Source organism: Apis laboriosa, unplaced genomic scaffold, assembly GCF_014066325.1.
Source record: "Apis laboriosa isolate Shangri-la unplaced genomic scaffold, ASM1406632v1 scaffold43_cov150, whole genome shotgun sequence".
In the NCBI taxonomy this organism is placed as follows: domain Eukaryota; kingdom Metazoa; phylum Arthropoda; class Insecta; order Hymenoptera; family Apidae; genus Apis; species Apis laboriosa.
Window position 1 is genome coordinate 773,375 of NW_025223292.1, and position 27,090 is coordinate 800,464.

At 31.9% G+C, this 27,090-nt stretch overlaps 2 protein-coding genes across 4 annotated transcripts in view; one reads left to right on the forward strand and one right to left on the reverse strand.

Moving 5' to 3' along the window:
* LOC122716250 overlaps window positions 1–17,270 on the reverse strand; it is a 76,221-nt gene extending 58,951 nt beyond the window's left edge. Inside the window, exon 1 of the mRNA XM_043939150.1 lies at window positions 17,207–17,270. Within this exon, the coding sequence (XP_043795085.1) occupies window positions 17,207–17,270 (64 nt within the window). The remainder of the gene's footprint in view (window positions 1–17,206) is intronic.
* Window positions 1–27,090, forward strand: part of LOC122716248 (RING finger protein 17) — a 216,587-nt gene that overhangs the window by 188,032 nt on the left and 1,465 nt on the right. For all 3 annotated transcript variants that reach the window (XM_043939145.1, XM_043939146.1, XM_043939147.1), the window contains 17 exons: window positions 18,891–19,112; window positions 19,990–20,117; window positions 21,564–21,712; window positions 21,818–21,895; window positions 22,082–22,234; window positions 22,356–22,635; window positions 23,025–23,181; window positions 23,253–23,366; window positions 23,533–23,632; window positions 23,768–23,937; window positions 24,033–24,259; window positions 24,780–25,392; window positions 25,649–25,797; window positions 25,877–26,226; window positions 26,384–26,559; window positions 26,648–26,767; window positions 26,846–26,950. In XM_043939145.1, coding sequence (XP_043795080.1) covers window positions 18,891–19,112; window positions 19,990–20,117; window positions 21,564–21,712; window positions 21,818–21,895; window positions 22,082–22,234; window positions 22,356–22,635; window positions 23,025–23,181; window positions 23,253–23,366; window positions 23,533–23,632; window positions 23,768–23,937; window positions 24,033–24,259; window positions 24,780–25,392; window positions 25,649–25,797; window positions 25,877–26,226; window positions 26,384–26,559; window positions 26,648–26,767; window positions 26,846–26,950 — 3,291 coding nt within the window. The remainder of the gene's footprint in view (window positions 1–18,890; window positions 19,113–19,989; window positions 20,118–21,563; window positions 21,713–21,817; window positions 21,896–22,081; window positions 22,235–22,355; window positions 22,636–23,024; window positions 23,182–23,252; window positions 23,367–23,532; window positions 23,633–23,767; window positions 23,938–24,032; window positions 24,260–24,779; window positions 25,393–25,648; window positions 25,798–25,876; window positions 26,227–26,383; window positions 26,560–26,647; window positions 26,768–26,845; window positions 26,951–27,090) is intronic.

The following is a 27,090-nucleotide window of genomic DNA, read 5'->3' on the forward strand; positions in this document are numbered from 1 at the left end:
GAGAGGAGAGAAACGAAGGAAAAAAAAAAAAAAGGAAAGAAAAGAAAGATGGGAACAAAAAGTGGAATGGACGAAGAGAGGAGAGCGGTTGAAAACACCTCTTTTAATTTCTATTAAAACCTTCAAACGCGATTTTATTCTCGTCCTTTCATTTATGTAATTAATATCGCTCGCGTTAATTGCGATTAAATCTTCAAAGGGGGTTGCTCGTAGAAATTTTACGCGATATTTACTTTCCTTGCGCTTTTCTCCGTTTTATCAATCAGTTTCTTCTTTAATGTCCCGTTCGAGGCAAGATTCTTAATGATTCTCCTTCTAATTTTTTATCCAATTTTCGGTATAATATTTATAAGAGATAATTTTGTCGTGGATATTTTTATTTTATTACAATATTATTTGTTGTCGTTAAGAAGACAACAAATAATATTCCTTTGATTTCACTTCCTTAATTAATACAGTTATTCGATTAACACATTTACGACGTGTAAAATTTATCATATAGCACAAATATATTGAATTTGATAATCGAATCGTGGATCAATAAGATATAAATTTAATAAAAGAGAATAGCGAAGGACTTTTTTCTTTTTAAAAAGAATAAAAAATAGTATCATTTGAAAAATAGTTGCGTTCGATATGATTAAAAACTTCAAGGAAGACAAAACGGTGAACACATTTACGACGTGTAAAATTTCAAGGATTTAATTTAAAAGGTGGGCTCGGAAAAGAGAGAGGAAAATTTTTTTCCACCGGTGATAATAATCTCGTTCGTTCTCTCGTTCGTTCGTTCGTTCGTTTCGCGAGTATTTAACGGGGTCGAATTTTGTCGCCGCGCTGCCAAACGTCATTAACTACCAATTTTGCGCAAAACGGGTTAAATAGTTCGCCGAGATTCTCTGAAAGCACCTTTCACAACGCGCACATTTCATTTATTGCAATTTACTACGAAATCCATATGAAAATAATTTTCAAACGTCGCTAAATGTAGTTTACGATAATACAGGGCCACCCCGACAAAAGTTATCAAACAGCATTAACGTCTTTTATACGTTATATCGATTTGCCCGTTCAATTTTCTGCGTGGAGAGGATCCGTGGAGAGGGGGAGGGAAAAAAGTAGGGTGGAGAGAACAAAAAGTATCTAATTTATCACAATATCAAAATTTATGAATTGATAAGCAGAGAGATTTAATTATTACGAAAATTGCTGTTTCTCAATTTTCATGAAAAAAATTTCTCTAAAATTATATCGAATCTCCTCGAAATTTTTATCATTATTAACATCTCCTATCTCCTAAAATAAATCTACTTCAAAAATCTGTTACTCGGATTCAAAATATTAAATAAGCAATCTAATTTCCAATTAAAAATCCTCTTTCAAAAATTTCCTTCGAAAGATATTTCGAAAAAATTCGTTCCAAAATACGATTCATACGTGTATCCTATATTGAAAAAACAAATGCAGAAACAAAGTAACAGATCATGGGAAGACAGATCCGTCTCCTCATCCCAGTTTCAGTCCTTTCCAGTTCAATGGCTGCCCTGTATCAGCGGCACGTGACCCTCCTGCTTCCTGAACTCGAGACATACGTTATAAAGGACGATAAAAACGGTGAACGGCGAGCGACGCCGTTTCCTCGAAATAACGTTAACTCCATAGCCGTCCGAGCAGTCACGCGCTCTTCCACCAGAGCCTTTTAAATTCGACGTTTCCTCCCTCTTTATCCCTCCCCGTGACAAGGCAAAATCGCGCAAACACCTTAGCCAGCCTCGGGGCACGTGTTCCAACAACGTTTCCTTGTTGCCGCCTCTGAACCACTTACGCGATTCGACGTGTTATTTTTGCACGTACGTGTCACGTGATATTTTGTATCCGTGGAGGGATACCAGTGTGTCGTTTTTTTGAATTATGTTGGATGACGGTGATGGAAGAGATTTAGACGGATTTACGCGCAATATTCTTACTTTTTACAGACGATAGATTAACGCCATTTTCGTTCAATCGAGTTGCGATGTAAAAATCTCTCGTCACTCTGTTATTTTCGTTTATTATCTATATCGTATCTCGATATGGTGTGTGAGGATTTCTTTTGAGAGGGGAAGAGCAAATATTCGAATATTTTAAATGTCGATGATGATGATTCTTTATATTCTTTGGCGGTCTGTTATTTAGAAGGTATCGTTTGGTCTCCTCGATAAATTACGTAAGTTAATTATTACAGCGATGACGTGATAGGAAAGGTTTAAAGTTGGTTGGCCTTCGTAGAGACCTTTGAATTTCGAATATCGATATTTGATTTCTTGTATCGTTGATCAATATATTGTAAATTTTCAGAGAACTATTTTTCCAATCTTTTCACGTAATGATACGAGTGTTTATAGGTTAGTTTAATGGTAATGGTATGTTTTTGCTCTCTGCAAGGAAGGGGAAGTAGTTTGGGAGAGATGATCACGATTAATCTTTGGCATTAGAGAAAAGACTTAATGGGGATTTCTTACGTAAATCGTGTTGTTGCAGGAAATAATGCATAGGTATATATGAAGTTTAAACTTGCGTAATATTGTAATTTTTATTACGACGAAATTCTTCTCTTTATTAAAATTTATATCTCCACTGAAATCGTTGTTCTTTCATTGCGTGTAATTAAAATTTTTTTAAAAAGAAAGGAAAGAATTATAATTAAAATAAATTAATTGTTAAAATATCGATGAAATAAAGTATTTTTATTAATATTAGTGAATTTTAATTAACAATACGTACGTGTTTTTTTGTTCCAGGTAAGGAATCGTCGAAAAACTCGTAAATAAGACAAATTGCCGATGGGTACAAGTGATTGCTTATTAACAATTTCGCGAAATAACTTCGTTAAACTCTCACGTAAGTTCATCGAATTCCCAATTTATTCTTCTCAACGGCCATTGATCCGTAAAGCTAATCTTCAATTACTTATTACACGCAGACTACTTGCTGAGCTCGGTTATAGACCAAGTTACATACCAAAGTTTTCATAGTCGCCTAATAACTCTAAGGCTGGTATGTTTCCACTTGGAGCGATTAAATATTATTCACTAATTCATCCTCGTTCAACTGAGAAATTTGAGAATTTCATAAATTAAGAATCTATTGCTCGTTAATATATATTTTTAAAATTTCATCATGAATATTTTTAACATTATTTCGTGGATAAGTGATAGAATTGTTTTGGAAACTTTTTTTTTTCCCCTTCTAAAAAATAAGTCATAAAAGATATCGTAACATATTTTGTAACGTGAAAGTATTTACATATGAAAATATGACATTAAATTTAAAACACTTCTTCCTATCAGGCATATTAAATAATAGATACGTAATGAAAGTTTAAAGGTTAACGATCGATCGATAATTATTCATGATATTTGAACTAATCTTTTCTTGCAACGAAAATACTTCGTAATTAAATCTCAACCTTTGTCGTCGTAATCACTCTCAAATCTCGTATTCTTCGTAATTTCGACGATGAAAAGAAAAGAATTTCACGCATCTCGACATTTTAAATATTTCAAAATGATAAAAATTTCCAAATCTTCGATCGAACAATAAAAACTATATACTAAAAGAGAAATTTCAAAAATGCATACAGAAGAATATCTCTGGTCAATTTGCTCTTTCGTAATTTAAATAAAAAAGAAAAAAGAAAAACAATCGAAAAATCGTCATTCGAAGGAGAATAGAAAATGATTTCGTGCGTGCAGGTGTCTCTTACGTTTTCTCCAGCCGGAAACACGCGTGCAAAAAGGCAGCGTGTTACATTCTTTTTCCAACCGACCCACGAGTCAACTAATGACTCGCTCTCAGTAGTCATTGTTCATTGTTCGACGATCGTGTACGTCCACATTGCGATAATCTACGCAACTTCCCTTTTCGACTCTCTTACATTCTTACCTTGCCTGCCACCTCTTCTTAAAGGCCGCGCCTAATTGAGAGATCGAAAATATTCTTTCTAAGTTAAATTGAGAAGAAGGAAAAAAAACACTCTGATGTGATTATTTTTATAATTGATACAACTGTTACATCCCTGCCGTGTATAATTTTCCAATTCAAAAATTGATCTGTGATTAATATCAATTTATCGGAGAGAATTTTCTTTCATGAAATCGAATCATCGTTTACACAATGATAAATATTGAAAATACAATCGTATTACGGAAAATTTTCGTCGATTTGCAATATTTTAATATTTTGCAATTAATAGCTCAATATAATCACACAGGAATGAAGAAAAAAACATTAATTTCAAAGGTTAATTCTTTCTATCTAAATAAAGAGATTAACAGATACCTTGCACAAATGGTCCTATATAGATTTAAGAACAATGAACGTCCCTCATTGTCTTCCTATCCTCCATCCATCACTGAATACATCTCGCGTATTGCAAAACATACCGTATGACCATACGCAGCATTCGCGAATTATTCCTCGACAGCCGTATAACAAACGTTACCCTCGTTTCGACGCTCGCTCGCTCGCTCGTTTCTCGATCGATCGTTCTTCCCTCTTTTTCCGGGGATAAAGGATAAATTAAGAAGCAATCAAAGAAACTCAGTTATCCGCGAATATCGAGAGACAATCCCACAGATTCATTTAGTTGGGAGCCTAGTAATTCGCAATCTGCCTTTCGCCTGTGTAGAGATAAACTTTCAGTGGGAGAAAACGGCTGGCCGCAACCTCGTTCTACGGGGTGGCGAAGAAATTCGATCAACTCGGTGTAACGGATGCTTACTACAACTTGATAGAAAAGAATATATTATTTTTTTCTTTTTTAGCATTTAAATACGAAATTCGAATTCACTTGATTTGTTATGGAGTGTCGAAGAAATTCGACAATGGATGATTTAAGGAATATTTTCTAAATTGTGTTCGATTCGAAATTTTCTTTTTTTTTTTTTTTTTATTTTAATTTTAAATCTTTTACAATTTATTAAATTTAAAAAGGAAATAACGAGAGGATAATTTAAGTTTGATCTTGAATAAATGTCACGTGGTTTCTCTTTCATCACCGCGTAAAATATAGGGGATGTATATTGAATAAAAGTTCATAGAGGTATTGCTGTAACAACAAGGTGAAAGCGTTTTTAATCTTGAAATTCTGGCACGATTTTGAAAACAGGAAGGTGTAAAAAAGAATCGTTAATAAAACGCGACAGAAATGGGAATTTGATGAAAGAGGCGTGTTCGAAATTGTGTCGGTAGATAGAAAGGGCTGATGTATTATGGCGTGTACGTGGTTCTCTAAGCTTCTTTCAGAAAATTTTGTAATATATTTTCATCGAACAACGTATGAAAGACATTTTTCGAACGCGTAAAATAAATTCTTCTCGTTAAATTAACCAAAAAAAAAAAAAAAATATTTGTTTTTTCAATGAAATAAAGTATCTTAAAAAGAATAGAACGATTTTGTAGAATTTTTCAAAAATTTTATAATCAAAACAATTTCTATTCTCTTTTTCTAAACGAAAAAATTATAATAAATAATAATATAGGAAAAAGTGTGTTGGTAATCGATATATTTAGAGAATCAGAAGTGAAATGTAAATGGATAAGAGAAAACGGATCGTCTGTGGTCAGCCAACTTGTCCACGGTATATAAGATATAACGTAACAAAATTTATACGTACAAGTAAAATTCTCGTATCCATTAATATCCATAAATCGAATAACAATTAATACCAATAATATCTCTCAATTTTAAAAGTATTATTGATCAAATCGACAAACTTTTTAACAATCCTATCTCATCAAATACCTTTCAAAAACCTTTTTGTTCCTTTTTTTTTTTTTTATTCATTTCTTTTATTCACACATTCTCGCGCCTGTGCAAACGCGAGAAGGGTTAACATCCCGCCCTTATATCAACTCGCTCTAACCAAACATCTCTCCAACGTGACACGATCCGAGTCGTTTAACATAATCAAACATCTCGAAAGAAAGAAATCTCCCTCAATTTCACTCGATAAACAGAATCGTCAGAGACGTTTCCATAACAGAAACTGCCTATATATATCGTCGCCCGACCCACCACCCGTCATCACCCGTCTCTCACCCTGTTTTTCCAACATTTCTGCTCCCCCGTATCGTCGGCACACCGGATGGAACAACGTCACCAGGGACCCTGTAATGAACGTAATTTAAAGTCGATCTCGAGCGGACGTGTGCTCCACAAGTATATGTGCGCGCGCGCGCGCGATCGCGGGATGGGCACACACGGGTCGTTTGCCCGTCTTAGAAACTTCGTTACGGGTGAATATCTCGATTCAACGGTGTGACGCGACACAAGTCGGCAAGTTTCCATTCTTCGTGATGAAAACTCGCGAAAGTTTTCGACATAATATCCGCGTAATACGATTCCGCGGATGAAATTATTGTTTTCACGGGAAGATATCCGCCCAATCCACTATGTTGGAATTCGTTGGAATTCGTTTTGGATGGGGATGAATTTTTCTCGTCTCGATCTTTTGAAAGAATTTTGTGAATGGATAGAAATTTGAGAAAGTTGAGTGTATCGTTTGAATAAGAATAAGAATAAGGTTAGGGGGTGAGGAAAAATTTGAGAAAGAAAATTGAGAAAGATATTTGAATAAATAAAATAGAAGATACGATGAAGAGAATTTGAATATTACTTGGAGGAATATTTGAAATTTATTAGAAATTGAATTGTTTAAAAGGAATTTTATAGAGATTGGAAAAATATTTGAAAGTTGTTTGAGGGAGAAAAAGAATTGAGGGAGAAAAGAAATTTCGAGAAATATCAGAACTGTTTGAAGAAAAATTCAACGAATTTTGAAATCACAATGAGATTGAAAGAATTTTCAAGGAAAATTTCAAAAAAAATTCTAGGTCAAATTAAAAGAAGTAGATACATAAAAGGGAAAAGGTTCCTTCATAGTCGGACACGTCCCAAACTCTAAACTTCTCCAATCACGATAAAATCTCCTGTTTCGAATAATAATTATAAATTTCTATCTTCAAATTTTTAGAAAAGAAGAAATATAAATAAGATCTTCATACACATATACACATATATATTTAGAAAAAAAATTAGAAATTTCTTTTTCCTCCCTTTCTAAATTTTAGAAAATAGAATTTTGATCAATAAGGAGGGAAGCTCGTCTCTGGCGAGGAATAGAAAATCCGTGTTCAACGAACCAAGCATTTTCCAATGCAAATTTCCGACACGGTTGGTGGAAAGCCGACCGACAAGGTCACCGGCGAAACTGTTTCCTCGATCGAGACAAGGTTACACGATCATAAAGAGGGGCAGGATCGAGCAAGGTGGCAGGCAAGGATTTCCAGTTTCTGAAACTGGATGGAAACAGCTTGAGAAACTTTCGATTTGCTTTATTTCTTGAATTTCGTCTCTGACCAACTCGTGACTCTTCTTCCGGCCTTGTGGAAACATCTCGAGGATCGAAACGACGATGTGAAAAAAGAAAATATATATATATATATAGAAGAGCGCCGAAGGAGAACAAGTTGGAAGTTCTCGAGATCGGGATCACTTTATTATCTTTTGGCAAGAAGGATGTTTCAAAAGTTTCGCCATTAAATAAGAATCACTTTTAGTTTGATTATTTTTCTTTTTTTTTTTTTTTTCCATTTTGTTCCTTCAAATTTTTTCCTCTATTTCCTTGGAAAAGTAATTTATTTTTTCCCTTCTTAAATTCTCTCTGTTTCTTTCCAGAGTCTTCCCAGAATTTTTTCCCCAATTGAACTAAAATTTGAAAATTCAATTTTGAAAATAAAAAATCTCTCGGATAAAAGTCACCAATATCGTAGAAACTGTAATATCGAGCGAGTTGGAAAATCGAGAAGTAGAAAATAATCCGATGGAATTGGATCGAACGAGCCACGTAATAAAATTGATGGCAACGAGCATTCCACAATGATCGACTATCCCAAGATTAGTCATTAACAATCTTGGATCGCTATGCGGGACAGCCTTCGTTATAACAAGATCTCAACCTACGCTACGTTCACAAGATCGGGAATTTACTTGTATATTTCATTCAGAATGCGAACGATTATACGCATCCGGTGAAGGGAAAAACACGCGCGATCGAGATGTAGAGATGTGCCTCAAACGTGATCCAGTTAATAGAAAATTAATTTTTTCTTTTTCTCGATATTTTAACGTATTTTAAAAATCCATGTGGAACAAATTTATGGAAGAACGAAAGGGAAGAGAAAGATATATTTGATATATTTATTTTTTTATTTTTGTTGTGAATTTAAGAAAGAGGATTTGTATATACGTACAATCGAGTGATTTATAGGGAACAAATCGGTTTAAAGATTTCCAACTGTTTGAACCGTTGACTAGATTCCGAATTGTATGATTCTATGACACGCGAATGAAATATTATCACACGCGATATTAGATTTCGATCAGGACGATGTGTGTAAACTGTGTGTGTGTGTGTGTGTGTGTGTGCGTGTCGATGCGTTCATAGGTTTAAAAAAAAAATGGTAATTACGAATTCTGAATGAATTATTAGCGGCAATAATTAAAAGGAGGAGAGCATTGCCTATAATAATTAAAGACTAATTATTGGCAATAATTATCATGAATATTCTCTGCATTCGATCGATTTGAATTGGTGGCACGATATGGACGACTTGACTGAAATATATATATATTTATCGGAAGAACGACGTTTCAAATAATAACGAATACAAGTACTTTCTTGGGCCTACCTCCTTTTTTTAGAAAAAATTATCCAAACGCGTAAAAAAGAAAAAAAAAGAAAAAGAAAATATCGAGAGTAGAAGAAATTTTCGAAAGAAAAACTTGAAATATATTTTAAAACATCTTTCTCCCTTTTTCTATAATTCTATAAGCAACGATTTATCGTATAATACGAAACGATTCAACGCTTAAATTTTCTCCCCCACCGATCCCACACGTACTGAATTTATAATTTTACTTTGAAACTGCAATGTGCAGTCCATTACAGTTGGTTAATTAATACGTTTTGTTCCATGCCGCTCTGAATCGAATTATTTTCACAAGGAATAAATTATTAACGCGCAACATATTGATACGCTAATATTTACATAATAAATTTACGCTCGCAGAAGAATAAAAGAAACGGGGCAGAACGGCCCCCGTTGTTGTTGATAATTATCGAAATGGATTAAATCCCCGGAGCGGCGCGAGGAACACGCTCTATAATTATTTCTCACTTTTCCAAAGTGCATAAGTTATCATGATCGATCATTCTGCGAAAAACGTTAAACGTTAAATGGCCGAGAATTCTCGAATTATAACGATAAAATATAGCGATTTATCGTGCGTTCAAAAGCAAATGTAGAAATGTTAAATCTAAATACAGGGAGGTTAAATTTTAAAACTACTACTAACGGTAAATTTTCCAAAAAGAAATTTCTAACGATATTAAATTTATTTATTATTTTAAATTTTATCATACAATTAAACTTTTTTTTAATAAATTTTATTTATATTTCGGTGAAAGATTGCTCGATTATATATTAATAAAATATTGTATACGTTATAAATATTCTTATATTGTTAAATAACTACTGAAATTCGTAATAGTCGAGCGATATTATCTCGCTTGCTATTACAAAATACCGAACCATTGAAAAAAAAAAAAAAAAAAAAAGGAAAAAATAGAAGACGCAAACGATTTCCAAATAATTACCATTGTAACCGGACGGCATCGTCCCACGATCTACGCCACTAGGAATCATTATCGTCTGCAACTGTTTTTGCGGAATCTGTATCCAGAAGTTTCACAAGGCTGTAATTCAGAATCGTGAAAGCAATAATAAGATTTTCATTAGACGGACAACAAAGTATTGGGGAATCGTAAACGTTTTAATAATTCTTTGTAACGAGATCAGTTCACCGCTCTCGGGAAGAACGGAAATAATTATTCGATGATTTATAACTGGCGGTTGCGGCCAGTGGCCGGAAGTCGTTAGTGTCCTCCCCGGTGTCTTCGAAATATCCTGCGTGAAATATGAAAACGGATCGATAATTAAATCTGAAATTATATTCATCGGATTTATCGGAAGCTTTGAACACGCATCACCATCAATATCGTTTTAACTCTTAATGTTAACGATAATTGAAAATATTCTTATAAATAATAAATACATTCCTTTTCACTTCCATATAATTTAATACGATTATTATTAATTTTTAGGGAAAAAATTTTTATCCTATACTGAACGATTTTATATAACAACATTTAAAGGTGATAATTTTTCAGATAATTGGAAATGTCCCTTTGAAACCTCTCTATTTTCTCATTTAATGCCTCGTGTCATATTATTGTCGATATCGTTTATATCTCACGTTCAATATTCATCGTTCGGTTTTCTAAACCGAAAACGCGTTATATCGTTCTAAAAAACGAATATACATTTTTCTTCTTTTTCTTTTTATTTTAAACTAACCGAATAAAATTCTAATAACAAAGAGATTTTTAACAAATCGTTCGAAGAAACAACAAATAAGAAAAATTTTAACTATCCTCGAACAAGAATTATCTTACAACATACACGCTTTATTTTGATTATAACCAACTACTGTCATATCTTATTTTAAATTTAATCTTCAAACGTTAAATTAGATTAGAAATAATATTATCCTTTATATTTTAAATAGAAAAAAAAAAAAATGGAGGGAAAAATTTCGGATGGACGAATGCCTCTCCAAAAACGGATCGACTCGTTCGACAACAAGTATCGGGCTGCATTCGCGCGGCTCTCGTGGATTATGCAGCTATGCATTATTGTCACGCGGCTGTTTTGGCCGCGCTACGTCGAAATGAAATTTACCGTGGCGGGCTCCGAGCGACAACGAGTCACGCGTCGCTCTCTCCACCAGATTTATTCGTCCCTGGGCCGAAGGGGAGGGAAAGGCTGGATAAACCATCCCAAAATAAATCCCGTTAATAATCGACGTGATCGGGCTCCATTTGCACCCGAGATTCTGAACCAAGGTGAAGGTAACGGTTATACGCGATCCTTGGGAAAGGCTTTTTGCGCCCGATGTTTGGAGAGCAAATGAATGCTTTCGTTTGATTTGAACAACTTTCCCAAGTTGGATGGAATCGGGAAATTTTTGGAGAGAAGGATTGCTGGAAATATTGTGGAGACTTGTTGTCGTTCGAAGAGAACTTGGATACATTTGTTGGTTTTGAGAAAATTGAGAAAGGATTTTAATATTATGATTTAATGTTAAATCTAGAATCTACTTTAGCAGAATTTTGTTAGAAACGTGAATAATTCTCAAAATTTAGTCAATTTCATTTTTTCCTTTTTTCAAGTATAACGTATATCATAATTTTAAAGAATCAGATTTTATAGCAATAATTTTCACGATTAAATTGATTAACGCATATTCCTAGATCTCGATGATTCTCGTTTAGTGGTGGCTAATAATAAATTCCACACCGTGATATCAACGCCGTGGAATTTCCTCGAATCTTTCACGTTCTTGTCTCTCGTTCAAGAATCGTTTTTGCAACGATTAAAATGTTGAAACGGATATCCCGGTCTATTCGAGCCTGTGTTCGGTCCATCGAATTTTTCCTTTCTACCTACTGATGGTAATAACCTATCGAACGAACACGTCGTTCCGATTTTTCGAGGAAAATTATACACATCTGTTCGTGTTCACTCGAGAAAATTTTCGAGCGGACGTTATTCGTCTCGATATTTGTCCTCGTGAGGATGAAACAAAATTTCGATTATTATTTGATCGAAGCATTGCTGGAGGACAAGATATAGATACGAGTTGATACGAGCTTTTTTCCTCTCTTTGGATGGATTTTTCCTTCTCGTTGGATAGAAAAGAGAAAAAGTGAAATTCTCTGGAGAAGAAGATTGATAAGTATTATCTTCAATGTTTCTCTATGTTCTTCGGGTATCGTGGAAAATTCAAAAAACGGTTAATCGCGAGACAGATTCGGATTTTGAAAAATATTTTGAATTTTAATCTTAAAAAAATCGAGCTTTTAAGATAAGTTTTTTGCAGGGATAGACAGATGAACGACGAAAATTGTGAGAAGTGGGTGTAAATTTTAAAAAATCTCGGGAAAAAAGAAAAAGAAAAGAAAAAAACATGAAACGTATTTTTCTATCTGTGCCATCGACAAATAGAAACGCAGCGAGAAAAATAGCGGAGATTACTGTTAATGTTATTTATATGCTCGCTTGTGCCAATGCACTTTGCATTGAATTCCCCCTATACACAGAGAGCACCGATTGTTTCAGAAACAATTCAAGCAACCAACATTGTGCGCTGAAACTAAATTAGGCAACTAACACTGACGTTTTCCTTATTGTTATTGTTGCTTCTTATCACGATGGAGATATTTGAGAAAATCGATGGAGCACGCAGCTCGTGCTTGGAATACGCAGTTTCCAAATGGTTATATTGGCTGGTAACTAATGCGTTCCAATAACTATTTGACGCGTAATAAAATCACGAGGAGATACAACGAATTTCATCCAACCGATAAAAATTGCAAAATCTTTCTTACTCCTCGTTCGATCGTATTTTTCATTTAAACGAAAATCCTATCTTTGTCCATATTTTTTCCTCAAATCTTTCACGAGTTTCTTAAAAAAAAAAAGAAGAAGAAAATCTATTTACTTAAAGATATGATAACAAATTATATATATGTATATATCGAACAAGAACGCAAAGTACGCACCCTATAACGATCCTATTACGCATCCAATCATCCCTTTCCCCTGTACTAAATCTTGCCTCGATTCCGTGTTGCGACATCATTAATTTTAATTGAAGAAATCATCGTGTCTTTAACTCTCTCGTCTCGCCGGTCGATTCAGAAAATTTTGCCCACAAAGAGAGATTCAAGGGGTGTTTTCGGCTACATATTTACACTTTCTATCATCACTTTGTTTTACGCATCTCAGATTGAAAAGGGAAAAAACGACATTCCCGATCAGTTTGTTAATAATAATTAATCCTCCGCCCAGAAGATGCTTATAAATATAAAAATGATAGAAAGTCTCCTATCGATATCAATCCATATCTACGTTTTTATTATTCATCAACATTATTATCGTTCACAACGTTATCGTAAGTACACGTCTCCTTTCAAAAATTTACACGATCCAACCAACGATCAAATCTCCCATCATCGTCTCCTAAAACGCTCACCACTTTAAAATGATCCTTCGTAAAACTACTCCCGATTCTTCTACTCCTCGTTCTAAAACGCTAAGGAGAGGAGGAAATCGGAAGGGGCGCGAGGAACCGCCACTACAAGTATTTATCCACCGATTCGGGGAGGCATTCGAAATGCAAATTAGGCGTTTGGTGCCGCTTCTCGAGGAGGGGGCCGCCGCTCAAGCAAGCAAGCGCGCTTCTCTCACCCGCCTTTATCGAGTTTTCAGAGTCACGCGCGCACACAGGCCGAGAACAAACGAGATATTTTCCTCCTCTGGCCAGGCCGATCGACCGATTCGAAAGGCGTTCCAGTTGGTGGGGCCATTTGCTCGGTCTAGATCGAGAAATAATTTTCATTCAAGGATCGCTCTCTCAACCTCGCTCTCTTTCCGATCAACCAGACCGGAAAGCTCTGGACATCGTCCTCGATTTATAGATAGATATGGTTGTTTTCCATTTTCTTGGCACTTTGTATTTTTTTGCCCACGAAAAGTTGAGTCCTCGTTGTTGAAGAAAGATATGTTAGAAAGAGAGAGATATTTTTATTTTTTCGATATTTTAGAAATTTGAATTGCCGATTGGTATTGGAAATATTGTAGAATTTTTGTTCGTAGAAATGTCTTTTGTAGATAATTGCATTTTGGAAAGTTTTTGAAAATTAGAAATTTTCACGATATTCGAAAATTTAGATGGAAAATTATGGAATTATTAGTGTAGAAATGTTTATATATATTCGTGGCTTGGAAAGTTGAAGAAGTTGAGGAATGTTCATGATATATATATATATTTGTCGAATTGATCATTGTCGAGATATGAACTGCGTTTTATTCGTATATATTTGAAAGTGGACTTGATATCCTTGGTTGGTTGATTGCTGATTTTGTATTATATGAATTCGTTCGATTTTCTTCGTTCGAATTTGATCGTCTGAAAAAAAGGTTTTTTATTAATTGATAAAAAAAAGAATCTTTTCTCTAAAAAAAAATTGAAAGGATTAATAGCTAGAATAGGCTTGATAAAACGCCAGAAACGATTTAATTAACAAATGGATTATTCGATCGTTTTAAATCGCGTTTATTCGAAGACTGCTATGGAAGGGACGTAATTTTGGGGTATATCACCCTGTCAATTTGTATCACGTGAAAAAGATTCATCGATAATGATGATGGATACCTTCAGATAAACGAAAAACGTTCTTTAATTTGTCCCCTGCAAAATATCGATTATAATCTTGCTTATTATTAGATCCTTTGAAAAATTTTTGAAGCAAAAATATTTTTTTTAAATATTTCTCTAGAAAAGGAAATATATCTTTCATAAATTAAACTTTTATCTCGTAAACAAAATTTCTATCCTCCTAGCCTCTTCTTCAAATTTATATCCATTTTCCAATACACATTTCAGTAAAACAATTAAATTAAAATTCGTTCCCCAAAATATTCTTCTCTTCAACAAACCATATAACTATCCTTCCAAAAACCTTGCTCATCTAAAAAAAAAAACGATCTCCTCCTCTTTCTCGAACATTAAAACACACACACACACACACACACACACACATACACAAGGCAAGGTTACATCATCTTCAAACGGATTCCATACCCATTTGGGCATTCGGGCAGACTAACGTATTCCATTAATAATATCCAAGAATAATACACGAATGCTCGGTTCGATCGAGGGGGGTAGAGATGAAAGTTTACAGTGGAAGGAAGGTGAATTAAACGGGGAAAGAGAAAGAGAGAAGAGAGACCTCCATTAATACGCGCGTTTATTAACCTCCTCGCGCGAATCCGTCTCGATCAACTCGATCGAGGAGAACGCGTGTCTGTTCAAGTATCGCGGGATAAAACTCCAACGATTAATCCCGTTTTCCCGCGTTTTACGGATCTCGATCGATCTTAACTCGTATACCTAATTAAACGTCGATGAACAAACGAACGGGCGAACAAATTTCCTCTCCTCTCCCTCCCTTCCTCTCTCTCTCTCTCTCTCTCTCTCTCTATGAGAATGATCCACGACAAGTTGGATCCAAGGATGGAGGGAAGACGAAGAAGGAGGAGGAGGAGGAGGAGGAGGGTATCGATCGGTTGGAGAGAAGGTGGAGAGAAGAGTCGAGTCGGAAACTCGACGAGGGAGGTTGGATCGCACGAGGATGAACTTAATTTCGTAGCGTCGACAAGGTTTCGACGCGACTTCCTCCCCACCTCTCCTCCCTCCCCCTTTTCCACCTCCTTCGGAGGACTCCCTTTGACTGTTTACGCAGTATAATTAACAACCGCGAACACGTTAAAGTGGATTCTTTGCGGCTGATTTAGCAGGGCAAACGAGATTGCCGCCGCTCCTTTCCAACCTCTCCTCCTCCTCCTCCTCCTCCTTCTCCGCGTTTTTGTCGCTTGCTGAAAGATCGAGAGGGGGGGAAGATGAACGAAAGCGATGACGATGACATCAGGAGATTATTTCTCTGGATTATTCGAAAAGTGCGATTATTTTTCGTGTGTGTTGGTTACGTTTTGATTGTGTCTCTTTTTTTTTTTTTGAAGGAGAATAATTGTGAATCGAATTGGAAAAAATTAATTTTCGAAATATTCTATTTTCGAAACAGGTTTTTTTATGAAGCTAACGTCGGGTGATTGGAATTGTGGAAGAGATATTGGGAGAGTATGGATATTCGTGGATATGATTTTTTTTTTGAATCGTGATAATTTCGAAACTTTGAACTTATACTTATCTCGAACTTCGAATTCGAAACTTTCCCCAATTTCGATCCTTCGAGTTTCGAAAACGTGGAAATTTTTAAAATACTTTCTGACGCGTTACGATAGAAATCGATCTCTCGGCTATTTACTTTCATACGAAAAACGGAGAAGGAGGAGGAGAATATTTGACGTGCGTGCTGGAAAAATTTTCCAATCGACTCGCCGCTTTCTTCCTAACTCGTCCACAACTCGCGCGTTTGCACTCAGAGTTCACCCACTTTAGAAACGTCTCTCGTCTCTTTCGTTAGATGGAGAAAAGGGGGAAAGGATAGATTGATTTTTCGCGGTTTACGCGCCCGAGAAACGAGTAACGCGATCGTGATAATAATTGATCGAGTCTGGCCAACAATAAGAAAACTTTACGATGGCCATATCAGGACCATCGTGTTGGGATAGCCGTCATCAACTTTTTACAACGTTCGTGAGAATTTGTTACGTATCTGGTCTGGAAATAGCGTCTGAATCGTGTTGTTGATTACACGGTGAAGGAAAAGCCTGGCAATCAGAATGCCAGGACTCGATGGAGACAATGGACTTGCATCACTAATATTTCGCGCTACTTTCCTTTCTCGAAGCGCAACTCTCGCCACGCACGTAATTTCAACCTCGATAACGCTCGACAAACGAATCATTTTCTGTCTATTTAATATTTTTTTTTTTTTTGTTTTGAAAAAAATATTCGTTTTTTATTCGACCATTAAAATTTCATTCATTTAGTTGGAATTTTCATGATCATAGTGATTATAGTGATTTAAGAAAAAAAATTATTTAACTTAATTTTTTCTCTCGATTCAATCTGAGCAATTACACGTTTATTAAATATCACTGAATCGTGATTAATAAGAATCCTCTTAATAATTGTTTATCCGCTTTTCATTCTTGTTCTTCTTTTTCTTCAGATGATGCATCATGATCATATAATACTACGCGTTCGTTCAAACTTACTTTTATACGCACTTCTCTCGTTACATAATTAATAAAACAAAAAAGGAATAATAATCAGACTGGAATTTCTCGTAAAAATTTCACTTTGCTCAAACTAATTATACGACCATTAATTTAAACCTGACAGACAACATGCAACAAACAACTAGTTAGTCCATTATTCCACTGATGTATGCATTATCATCATACACATCCCCACTACACATCATACACTACACTCGTGCAATAAAACGATATCCAAAACTACTACTAAAAAAATGGTCATTAAAAAAAAAGGAGAAAAAACAAGACTCACCGACGAGCAACAGAAGGAACACGACGTATCCCAGCGAGGAGCACAGGTTGTCGTGGACCCGCATGATCCCACCCTCCCCCCCCCGAAAACACTTCGACAAACACAAATCCTAACAAAGACTAGGATCGAAGCGCACGACTAGGAGGAACCAGTGTCATCCTCGGCGTGTAAACACTGTGACCACAACTCGAGAGAGGGACGAAACACACACTGGTGGTGGACGAGAACACCGTGAACAACACGGCGACGACGACGACGACGACAACGACGATGACGGATCGGGAATGGTAACCGGTCCTCGGGACGTGAAAGACTGGGGAAAGGCGCGTTTGTTCGGCTTGTTTGGTTGAACACCATTGACCACCTCTTCTCTTCTCCGCTCCCTGCCATTCTCGATCTCTGCTCTGCTCGGATAAGTCGTCTCCCTTCACGGTGGATCCTCTAGAAAGTAAGCCGAGCGACCTTCCACCGATGACAGGACAGTTTTGATGGCGTTGGATCCATCATTCGAGGCGAAGGATGACTCGAATTGATGATCGATATTATTCTTGCTTCTTTGTTCGTTCGTTCGAAGGGTCAAGGTGGTATGGAGATGAGATAGATTATATATAGCTATATAAGTGGTGGGAGAGTAATTTTGTATGAAAAGAAAAAAAAAAGAAAGAAAGAAAATATCAGTTTCAGAAATATTATGGAATTATCGGTTGTAAAATATTTCAGCTTCATTTTCAATCTTAAAGATTTGTATTCTCAGATCCAGGTATTCTTCATCGAGAGTTATTTATACTCGGCACGCATTGCTAAAGATGTTTCGATTTCTTAACACGCGACCCAAACTGCCGGTCGAATATCAATCAACGTATTACATCAGCCCTCCTCAGATTGCGTATAATTCCGCGGGGGGAACATTCGTTGTGAACCGATTTCTCTATTTTTATTTCGTTTATCATCCGAGTTGAACAGAATTGTGATGTTTTATTAAAATTCTTCGCCATGATTCGATCGAATCGATAGAATTTCCTGTATGATTTCATGTACGATAATCTGGAAATATATAATGGCAAATAGATGCAGCCATCTTTAAACTTTTTCTTCTTTTTTTTTAAATTTTAATTCCAAGATCGATTTTTGAAATTTTTATCGCTGTTCGTCGATTTATTAGAAAAGTTTACAGCGTTTTTCGATGAGAAAGTTAAAACTTTTAAAGGTGATTTTTCCTTTCTTAAATTTCCTTAAAATCATCATTGGAAGTTCGATCATCTTTTTAGATGAGCTCCTTTGCAAGAGTTTGGTGTAGTTTTTCAGTAAGAAAGAAAGAAAAGAAAGGTGTTCTCGCCACTTTTGAGTAAATGATTTTTTGGTCCTTGGAACGATGACGTTTGTTCCGAGGAACGTGTAAAGAATTCTTCGCATCTGATTATATTTCAATCTCTTTCTTTCATTCGTTTAACATGTAATTTTATTTTGTTCAGGTTTTTCTTGGTACTTTATATTTTTTTTATTTTTATTTTATTGTACGTACAAATTTTTATTACACACAAAAGAATTCTGAAAATGTTTGAAAGTATATATTCAATTCGAATTTCTTATCAGATTCTTGAATAGAATACTAATAATTATTTTTGAAAGATACACACATCGATTTAGACACTAATCACTGTCCATTTTCATGTTTGCATTTCAGAAATTGAAAAATATATCCTATTCCTCGATAGGAACCAAAAATTCCGATATTGTGGAGGGAACGGTCACTCAACATTTCACTTATCTACACGGTATCCTTCAAAATGCAGAGAAACAAATTATCGATTCATTGCGGGCGCATAAAAATTCCCGAAATAAAAATATCGACGAAATTTCCACGCAATTAAAAGAACACGAGGAACGACTGCAGTCTGCCATTGTGGTAAGAATCCCTGATATTTAATGTTTTCTTCTTATGTTATATATTTAAAGAAATGTATCATTCTTTAATTTAGAAATAAGAAGTTAATAAATTAAAAATCGTACGTACAATTTGATGATAAAAATAAATGGCCAGAATTTGAAGATATTTAACTTAACGCATAGGATTCATAATTTTGATCTTTCACAATTGAATATTTCACATTGTGTTAGTGAGAAAATTTAACTCGTATATCATCAAATATATATATATATATATATATATTTATATCGTCTGATTTGTCAAAATCGCAAATTTCAATTTGCATAAAGTATCATCTTATATTTTTCAGTTTGAAATTGGCACTATATTTTATATAGCACTATTCATGCTTGAATTATATCTATGTTTTTAGACAAAGCATTATTGCATCCGCAATTTCAATTTAATTGATATAATTATTAGATCCACGGGGGGAAGTTCTGCCGCTTTCATTCATATAATGTTTGATCTATACGCAATAAACGGGAACACTGCACTCGTAACGAGATTTTCCTCCGATTAGTATATGGAATTTCGGTTATGAGGTTGTCATGACTTAAAAAAGAGATCATTTAAATTTTTTTTAAATACTTAAACTAGCAGAAAAAATAACACATATAATAGAAAAATAGAAAAAGCTGTAAAACAATACAAAACATTTGTTGATATTAAAAATTTCAACAAGTATATCGCAAATTGTTTAATGTTAACAATAAAAATTGTTATTATTGTCATTGTTGAAAAGTATTATATCTTTTTTTTTTTTTTTTTTTTTAATATTAAAAGAAAATTATGTCGATGATTAAATAAAGAAAACTTGTAAAAAGATTGAGTATAATTAAGTAATTCTTTTCAGGTAACTACAGCAATTACAGAAAGTCTTGATAAAATAGATCTTCAACAGATTATACAAAAACTAAAGCCCTTGACCGATATTCCTTGCCATTTGATACAAAATAATGTGCCAGACGACCAAGAGATAAAGTATGTAATATATTGTGTTTTGTTTATTTATTTATTATATTTATTTATTTTTATTCATTATTTATTTTCTTAACGTGTACCACAATAATTTGAATTAAATTTTAATTATATAATTTTCGTAATGTATACAAGTTAAAATGAAGTTTCTTAAAAATCAAATATAATATAATATGATCCACTTATAATCACTTATAAACCTTTTTTTATTTATTTACGTATAAATAATAAACAGTGAAGTGATTAAAAACAAAAAAAGAATTTTTAAAAAAAAAAATTTTTTAAAAATACACGTTTCTTTTTTTTTCTATTTTTTATTTTTCTATTTTTTATTATTTTTTTATTTTTTATTATTTTATATATTTTATATATTAAATAATAATTTATATCGGTCATCTCAATATTTCCATTTCCATCTAAAATACTAATCATTTTTTTAAAAAACGATCGATAAATATAAAGAAGAAAGAGCGGAATAAACAATAATATTTATCAACGAGTTTTATCTTCATTTCAATCGATCAACGCAATATTTATCTCGATTTATCTCGAATCTTGTCGCATCTTCCATTTCTTCTGTGCCGAGATTTTTTATCGACACAATGGAAAAACTTCGTACAGAGTTTTTGATAAATCAAAATCTCCTGTGCATATTGAACAATTTATTTTCCTCGACACCGACGATGGTACAGAGGCGGACAAATCCTCTCGTTTATATTCGTAAGCAGCTTACAAATGTCCAAACGGAAAGAGAATGAAAGACAGAGAAAGAGAAAGGAATAGAAATAGCGTAGAGAAAGCACACGAAGTGTAAAAGTAATTAATTAAAGCGGAATGTATCTATAGTTGTGTTTTAAAACAGCTTCGAAATATTCCTCCCTTCCATTTTTTTTTCTTTTTCTTTTTTTTTTCAACCATCAAAATATTATATTTTTATTTTCTTCTCAATTTTCTTCTCAGATAAAGCGAATCTGTACTCTCTGATTCTTCTCTCGATGCTTGCTATTCCATAATTCAAGTGAAATACGATTTCTCTTTTAATACGTGTTCAATTAGATTCTTATGTTTTAATTTGCAAATAATTTTCTTTATGAGATTTCACGAGTATTATCATTGTTTTGAACATTAATTTAATGTAAAAATTCATGATAATATTTCTTGCAATATTTGTTCCCTTTGAATGTAATCATCTTCGAATTTAATCGTCTGAATATTACATTTTAATATATATAGAAATTAGGTTCATTTAATAAAAAGGATATAATTTGATATAAATGATTTTTTCTTAGATGGAAAAAATTGTTTGAAAGAATTTAATGGAAGGATTGATTTAAAGATTCAAATGGGATCTTATAAAAAATAAATATTTTTAAGCAAAATTTAACGTTATTTTTTATTGATATTTAGATATAGAATTTCTTGAAGACGAAGAAATGATTTTTTTCACAGACTTCACATCGATGATAACATTATTGAGGCTATAAAGAAACACTGCAGCGTACAAATACCGGAAACGACAATCTTCAGCTTGGAACGAAAAAATTCGCTACCAGAAGATTATGTAATAGAACCCTTGATTGAAGAGACTAGCATTTCGAGTAATGTTATTTTTCTCGATATCAATTTTCAATGTTACAAATAAACGTATGATCATAAGACAAATAATTTTAATTCATGGTAATAAAGATGTTCATTTTTCACAGAAAATAAGGATAAATCCATGAAGAATAAGACTAAAGCAACCCATCCTCCTAAAAAAAAAGATAATGTTCTTACTGTCGGTGCGTATTATTCTTTCTAGATAATAAATATTAACTTTAAGATCCTTTATAAAAAAAAGAAAAAAAAAAAAAAGAAATTGTAATTGATTTTCATTAGAAATAATTTGTCGAGTATTATAATACAATAATAAAAAAGAAATAAATATAAATATAAAATAAAAGTAAAAAAATTCTTTTTATTTCTAGGATCCTCAGAGATGATCCGCATCACTCATGTTGAGGATCCTTCTTGCTTTTATGTTCAGTTAATACAAAATCAGCATAAAATAACAGAACTTAGTAAGGGGTTAGCTGTACTGGCTAACACTACCGGAACAATACCAACAGAAATTACTTTAAGTATGTCTATTATATTTCGTATATTTCTTTCATTGATTTAAAGTTATCTAAATATCTTAAATAATATAATACTGTGATCATTTTATTTTTCTTGTATTTAAAAAAAAAAATCTTCTCGTAGATGCATTGTATATTGCGCAATATTCAAAAAATAAGATTTGGTATCGTGCCCGTATCACAGATAAAAAAACGATTTCGGACGACGATGAAAGATATAGCTTGCTATTCATCGATTATGGTATGAAAGAAGATAATGTACCTTTGATCAGAATAAGAAATATCATGCCACAATTTGCAATGCTACCAGTAATGGCTCTAAGATGCACACTGTTCGATATTGTTCCTAACAATGGTAGATGGCATCCAGATGCGACTCGAGCATTTAAAAAACTTGTTTGCACGTAAGCACAATTGCAAATTTAATTGAAAATTATTATTTTATTTTTTATATTATTGAATTTCTACTTATTTATTTATTACTCTGTCTAAATATTATTATTTTTGTATTATTTTTTATTATTTATTGCATTTTTATTATTTTTTATTATTTTAAATTAATTTATCTTAATATATCTTATATCTTATAATTTATCTTATATTTTATAAATCTTAATTTATCTTATATATAGATATATATAACGTATATATATCTTATATACGTTAAATTTTAATCGAAATTCACAATATTTTTTTTTATTAATTTTTATTGTCAATAATTTATTTATTCTTTTTTAATTTTGATTAAAAAAGAAAAAAAAGTCATTAGAGATTGAAGTGACGTATTTTTCAGAAATTCAATGGTTTCGATGTGCATTCAAATGATAACAGGCGATACCTATTACGTTGATCTATGCGCAATATCATCAAAAGATTCAGGTTTAATATCCATCAAAGATTCGTTAACGTATATGAAATACGCAACTTGTATTTCACCAAATAGATTAATGGTAATTGCCATTTGTTTATTAGTATTTTGATTTTAATCTACATAATTTTACTAATTATCTTTTGTTTATAGAGAATAAATCCTGATTCAACAAGAAAATATTATAAAGAACAATTAGAAATGGAAATTTATACGGATGTTCAAGTTTTATTTGTTGAATCTCCAAATGCTATATACGTTCAAAAAGTGCGTTTGCTATAATAAAAACTAATTATATATATTATATGTTATATAATCAGAATTAATTATTATTATAATTTATATAAATTATTAATATTTATCCAGATATTTTTTTTATAATTGATAATTTTTTTATAATATATACATAAAAATAATTAAATATATATTATAGGCACATGGAAATAGATCATACTTCCATAAATTGATACAAGAAATAACAGATAATTATGAAAAAGATATGTCTGAGGAATATATCGCTACACCTTGTAAAGGTACATCTTCTGAATTTCTTTTTTATTAAATTTTTAACAAAACAGTATTATGAAATATTATTAAATATTCTTTGTCTTTCATTATACATTATGCAATAATTCATTATGCAGTATATATGTTCATTTTTTGCATAGATCTACCATGTGCTGCGCCTGGAGTTGATGGTTTTTGGCATAGAGGATTAATATGTGAAGTTACTGAAAATACGGTGCAAGTTTTCTACGTGGATTTAGGATATACATTAATATTAAGTTACGATGCTATCAAACCACTACCTAGGAAATACATGAGTTGTAAAACACAAGTAATTGATGATTCATATCAATTCCATATATATAATTGATATACTTTTATAATTCTACAAAAACAATTTTTTTAAAATAAAATACTATTCACCAGGCTATAAAAGTTTCATTGAGAAATGTAAAGCCTGATGATAAAAATCAATGGGAATCGGAAACGATAGAATTTATAAAAAAATATTTAATGGATAGAAAAAAATTCAGAGTTATTCCTTTTAACAAGATCGGAGATACGTATGATGTTATTATGTATACATATGACAAAATTAATGTCGCTAATTTATTAAACAAAAAAAATGATGTAATATTGTATTCTAATTCAAGGTAAATATTTTAAATATATACGAAATGATTTTCTTAGAAAAATTATATCGATGATCTTACCATCAATATTTTTGATTAATTAATTTTTAATATTTATGAATATTTGAAATCGTACTTTATCAATTATTAAAAATGTAAACACTATCTCATCTTTCTTTCGCGAATGTACTAGTGAATTTTCTCGCAACACATTAAATATAAACAAAATTTTTTTAATAAAAAAACATTTAAAAGCAATAATTTATTTAAATATTCATAACAAAAGTTATATCAGTTTCATTCTAAAACTATTGATTTTGAAACTCATAATATCTTCTATTTTTCTCGATTAATAGTATAAACCGTTAAAATTTCAAACTCTTTCTTTCTATCATTTTATATCATCTTTTTCATTTTTTACATTATTTTTATTACTTTTGAAATTTATTAAAATCAATTTATTAAATAAAAATACAAAAAAATATAATAAAATACATATAATATATTCATATATATAATTTTTTTTCGTTTTATATCACAGTTCACTCAGTACAAGCATGAATAAAAAATCTGAAAGTAAAAAAAATAAATTTAGAAAAAGTGCTAGTTGTACAGAATTACCAGGTGAACTTTATGATGATCCGATAAATTTAAACACAAAAACCAAAAACGTAGACGAAAATGAAGATCCTTTCAAAGTATGTGTTCTAATACATCAAGTATTATCTCCGGACAGTATTTACGTTTCTGATGCCACTTGTGATCAAAGTGATGTAGAAAAAATGATGAAACAAATGCAAGAATTTTATAACAAGTATCGTCCCGCGAAACGAGACGTTTGGAACAAGGATTCTGCTTGTGCAGTTTATTTTGCAAGGAGTGACATGTACTATCGTGGTAAAATCATTGATATAAAGATCGACAATAAAGTAGTCGTATTTTTATATGATATAGGAATCGAAGAAACTGTCTCAATTAATGACATACAATCATTGTATCCATGGTTTTCTAAAATACCAACATACGTTTTTAAAATAAAGCTAACAGGTATATTGCCGTGCGGAGGATCCTCTACGTGGCCATCATTATCTTGTGAGAAATTGCACGAAATTATAAACAACAATCAGAATTCTAAGTTTTACATATCTAAATTGGTAAATATATTAATATTAATTATTATAACATTATTCTAATATTTATTACTATATGTCTAATCTATATATCTAATGCCTATATCTAATACATAATCATTGTAATGTAATATTTTTCAATTTGATATTTAATATGTTCTGGAATGAAAAATATAAATATCTTGTCAATATATTGAAACGATAAAATTATTATTTATATTTTATTTATATCTCTTCAAATCATAATTGTTGTTTATATATTTTTTTTATTATTTTATAGGAAGAAGAAGAAACAGAAGACTCCGCAATACCAGTTGAATTGTGGATTAAACAAGTAAAAATGGATGGACCATTAGCACCGACAAGACATGAAATTAATTCTGTCAATAGAATGTTAGTCGAAGATGGAGTAGCCTTACCTGTAAAAGAGTACGAAATTATTTCAAAATATTTTTTAAAATAATATATTTCAACTCAATATTTTATTAATATTTAAAAAACTTTTTAGATATGCAAAAAAAAGAGATAAAATTTTAGCAATTGAATTAAAACGACAATTAGTAAAGAAATTAGAAAGATTAACGAAATATGAATCAAATGTGAAATGGTTTCAAATTAATGATGACATTTGCGATCCCATTACTGATAAAATGATATGGGACACAGTATTACATTATTCAGATTCTGACTCTGATAGTCAAAATTGTACCAATATGGAAAAAATACTTGATAACATTCCATCACTTCCAAAATTATCATCTTGGTTACCAGTAAAAACAATAGAAGAAGATACATTTATTGCTATACCGACATATATCGATAACAATGGCTTCTTGTATCTTCATTCTAAAACACAAAGTATAACTTTAAAATAATTTTTTAAAAATATTCCAATAAATTTAATAATAAAAAATAATTTTAGTAATTTAGTAATATATTTTAAATATATAATAATATATTTATATTTTATTACGTTTTTTCTTTATAATTCCTACAATTTTTGATTTTTGTCTAGATGTTAAAATATTACAATATATAGAATTAAAATTAGAAAAACTATATAAAAATTGTCCAATTGAATCTTGTGATACTGTATGGGCTGTAGGAGATTTATGCATTGCACAATATCATGCAAATAAAAAATGGTATCGAGGAAAAGTAGTAGAAATTCGAGAAAATAATATAATTGATGTAAACAAAATTTAATTATAAATTTACATTTTTATAATATAATATAGATAAAAATATATTATAATAATATAAAAATTACTTATTATAGGTAGAATTTATAGATTATGGAAATATTGAAGAATGTACAATTGGAACTTTAAAAAAAAAAGTTATTTTAGAAGATATACCAATTCAATGCACAAAATGTGTAATTTATGGTTTAAATCCAGTAAGTGGTTTAAATATTTTTATATATTATCAATCAATCAATGTATTCTATTTTTGATTGACTCTATTTCTCCAATAGGGAAATGGAACATGGATGACAGAAGATTTAGATAGAATACACAGTCTTCTCATTGAACAAGAATGTGAAGTGACAGTTTTAAATAAAACTAAAACACATCTTGTTGTAAGTAATAAAAAATAAAATTTTATCAATGAAATTAATATTTGTGAGATCTTATAGAATAAATTATAATATTTTAAATGTGATATAATAATTAGATTTTATTTTTAATTATTTAATGTATTTTTTACTTTATTATAATG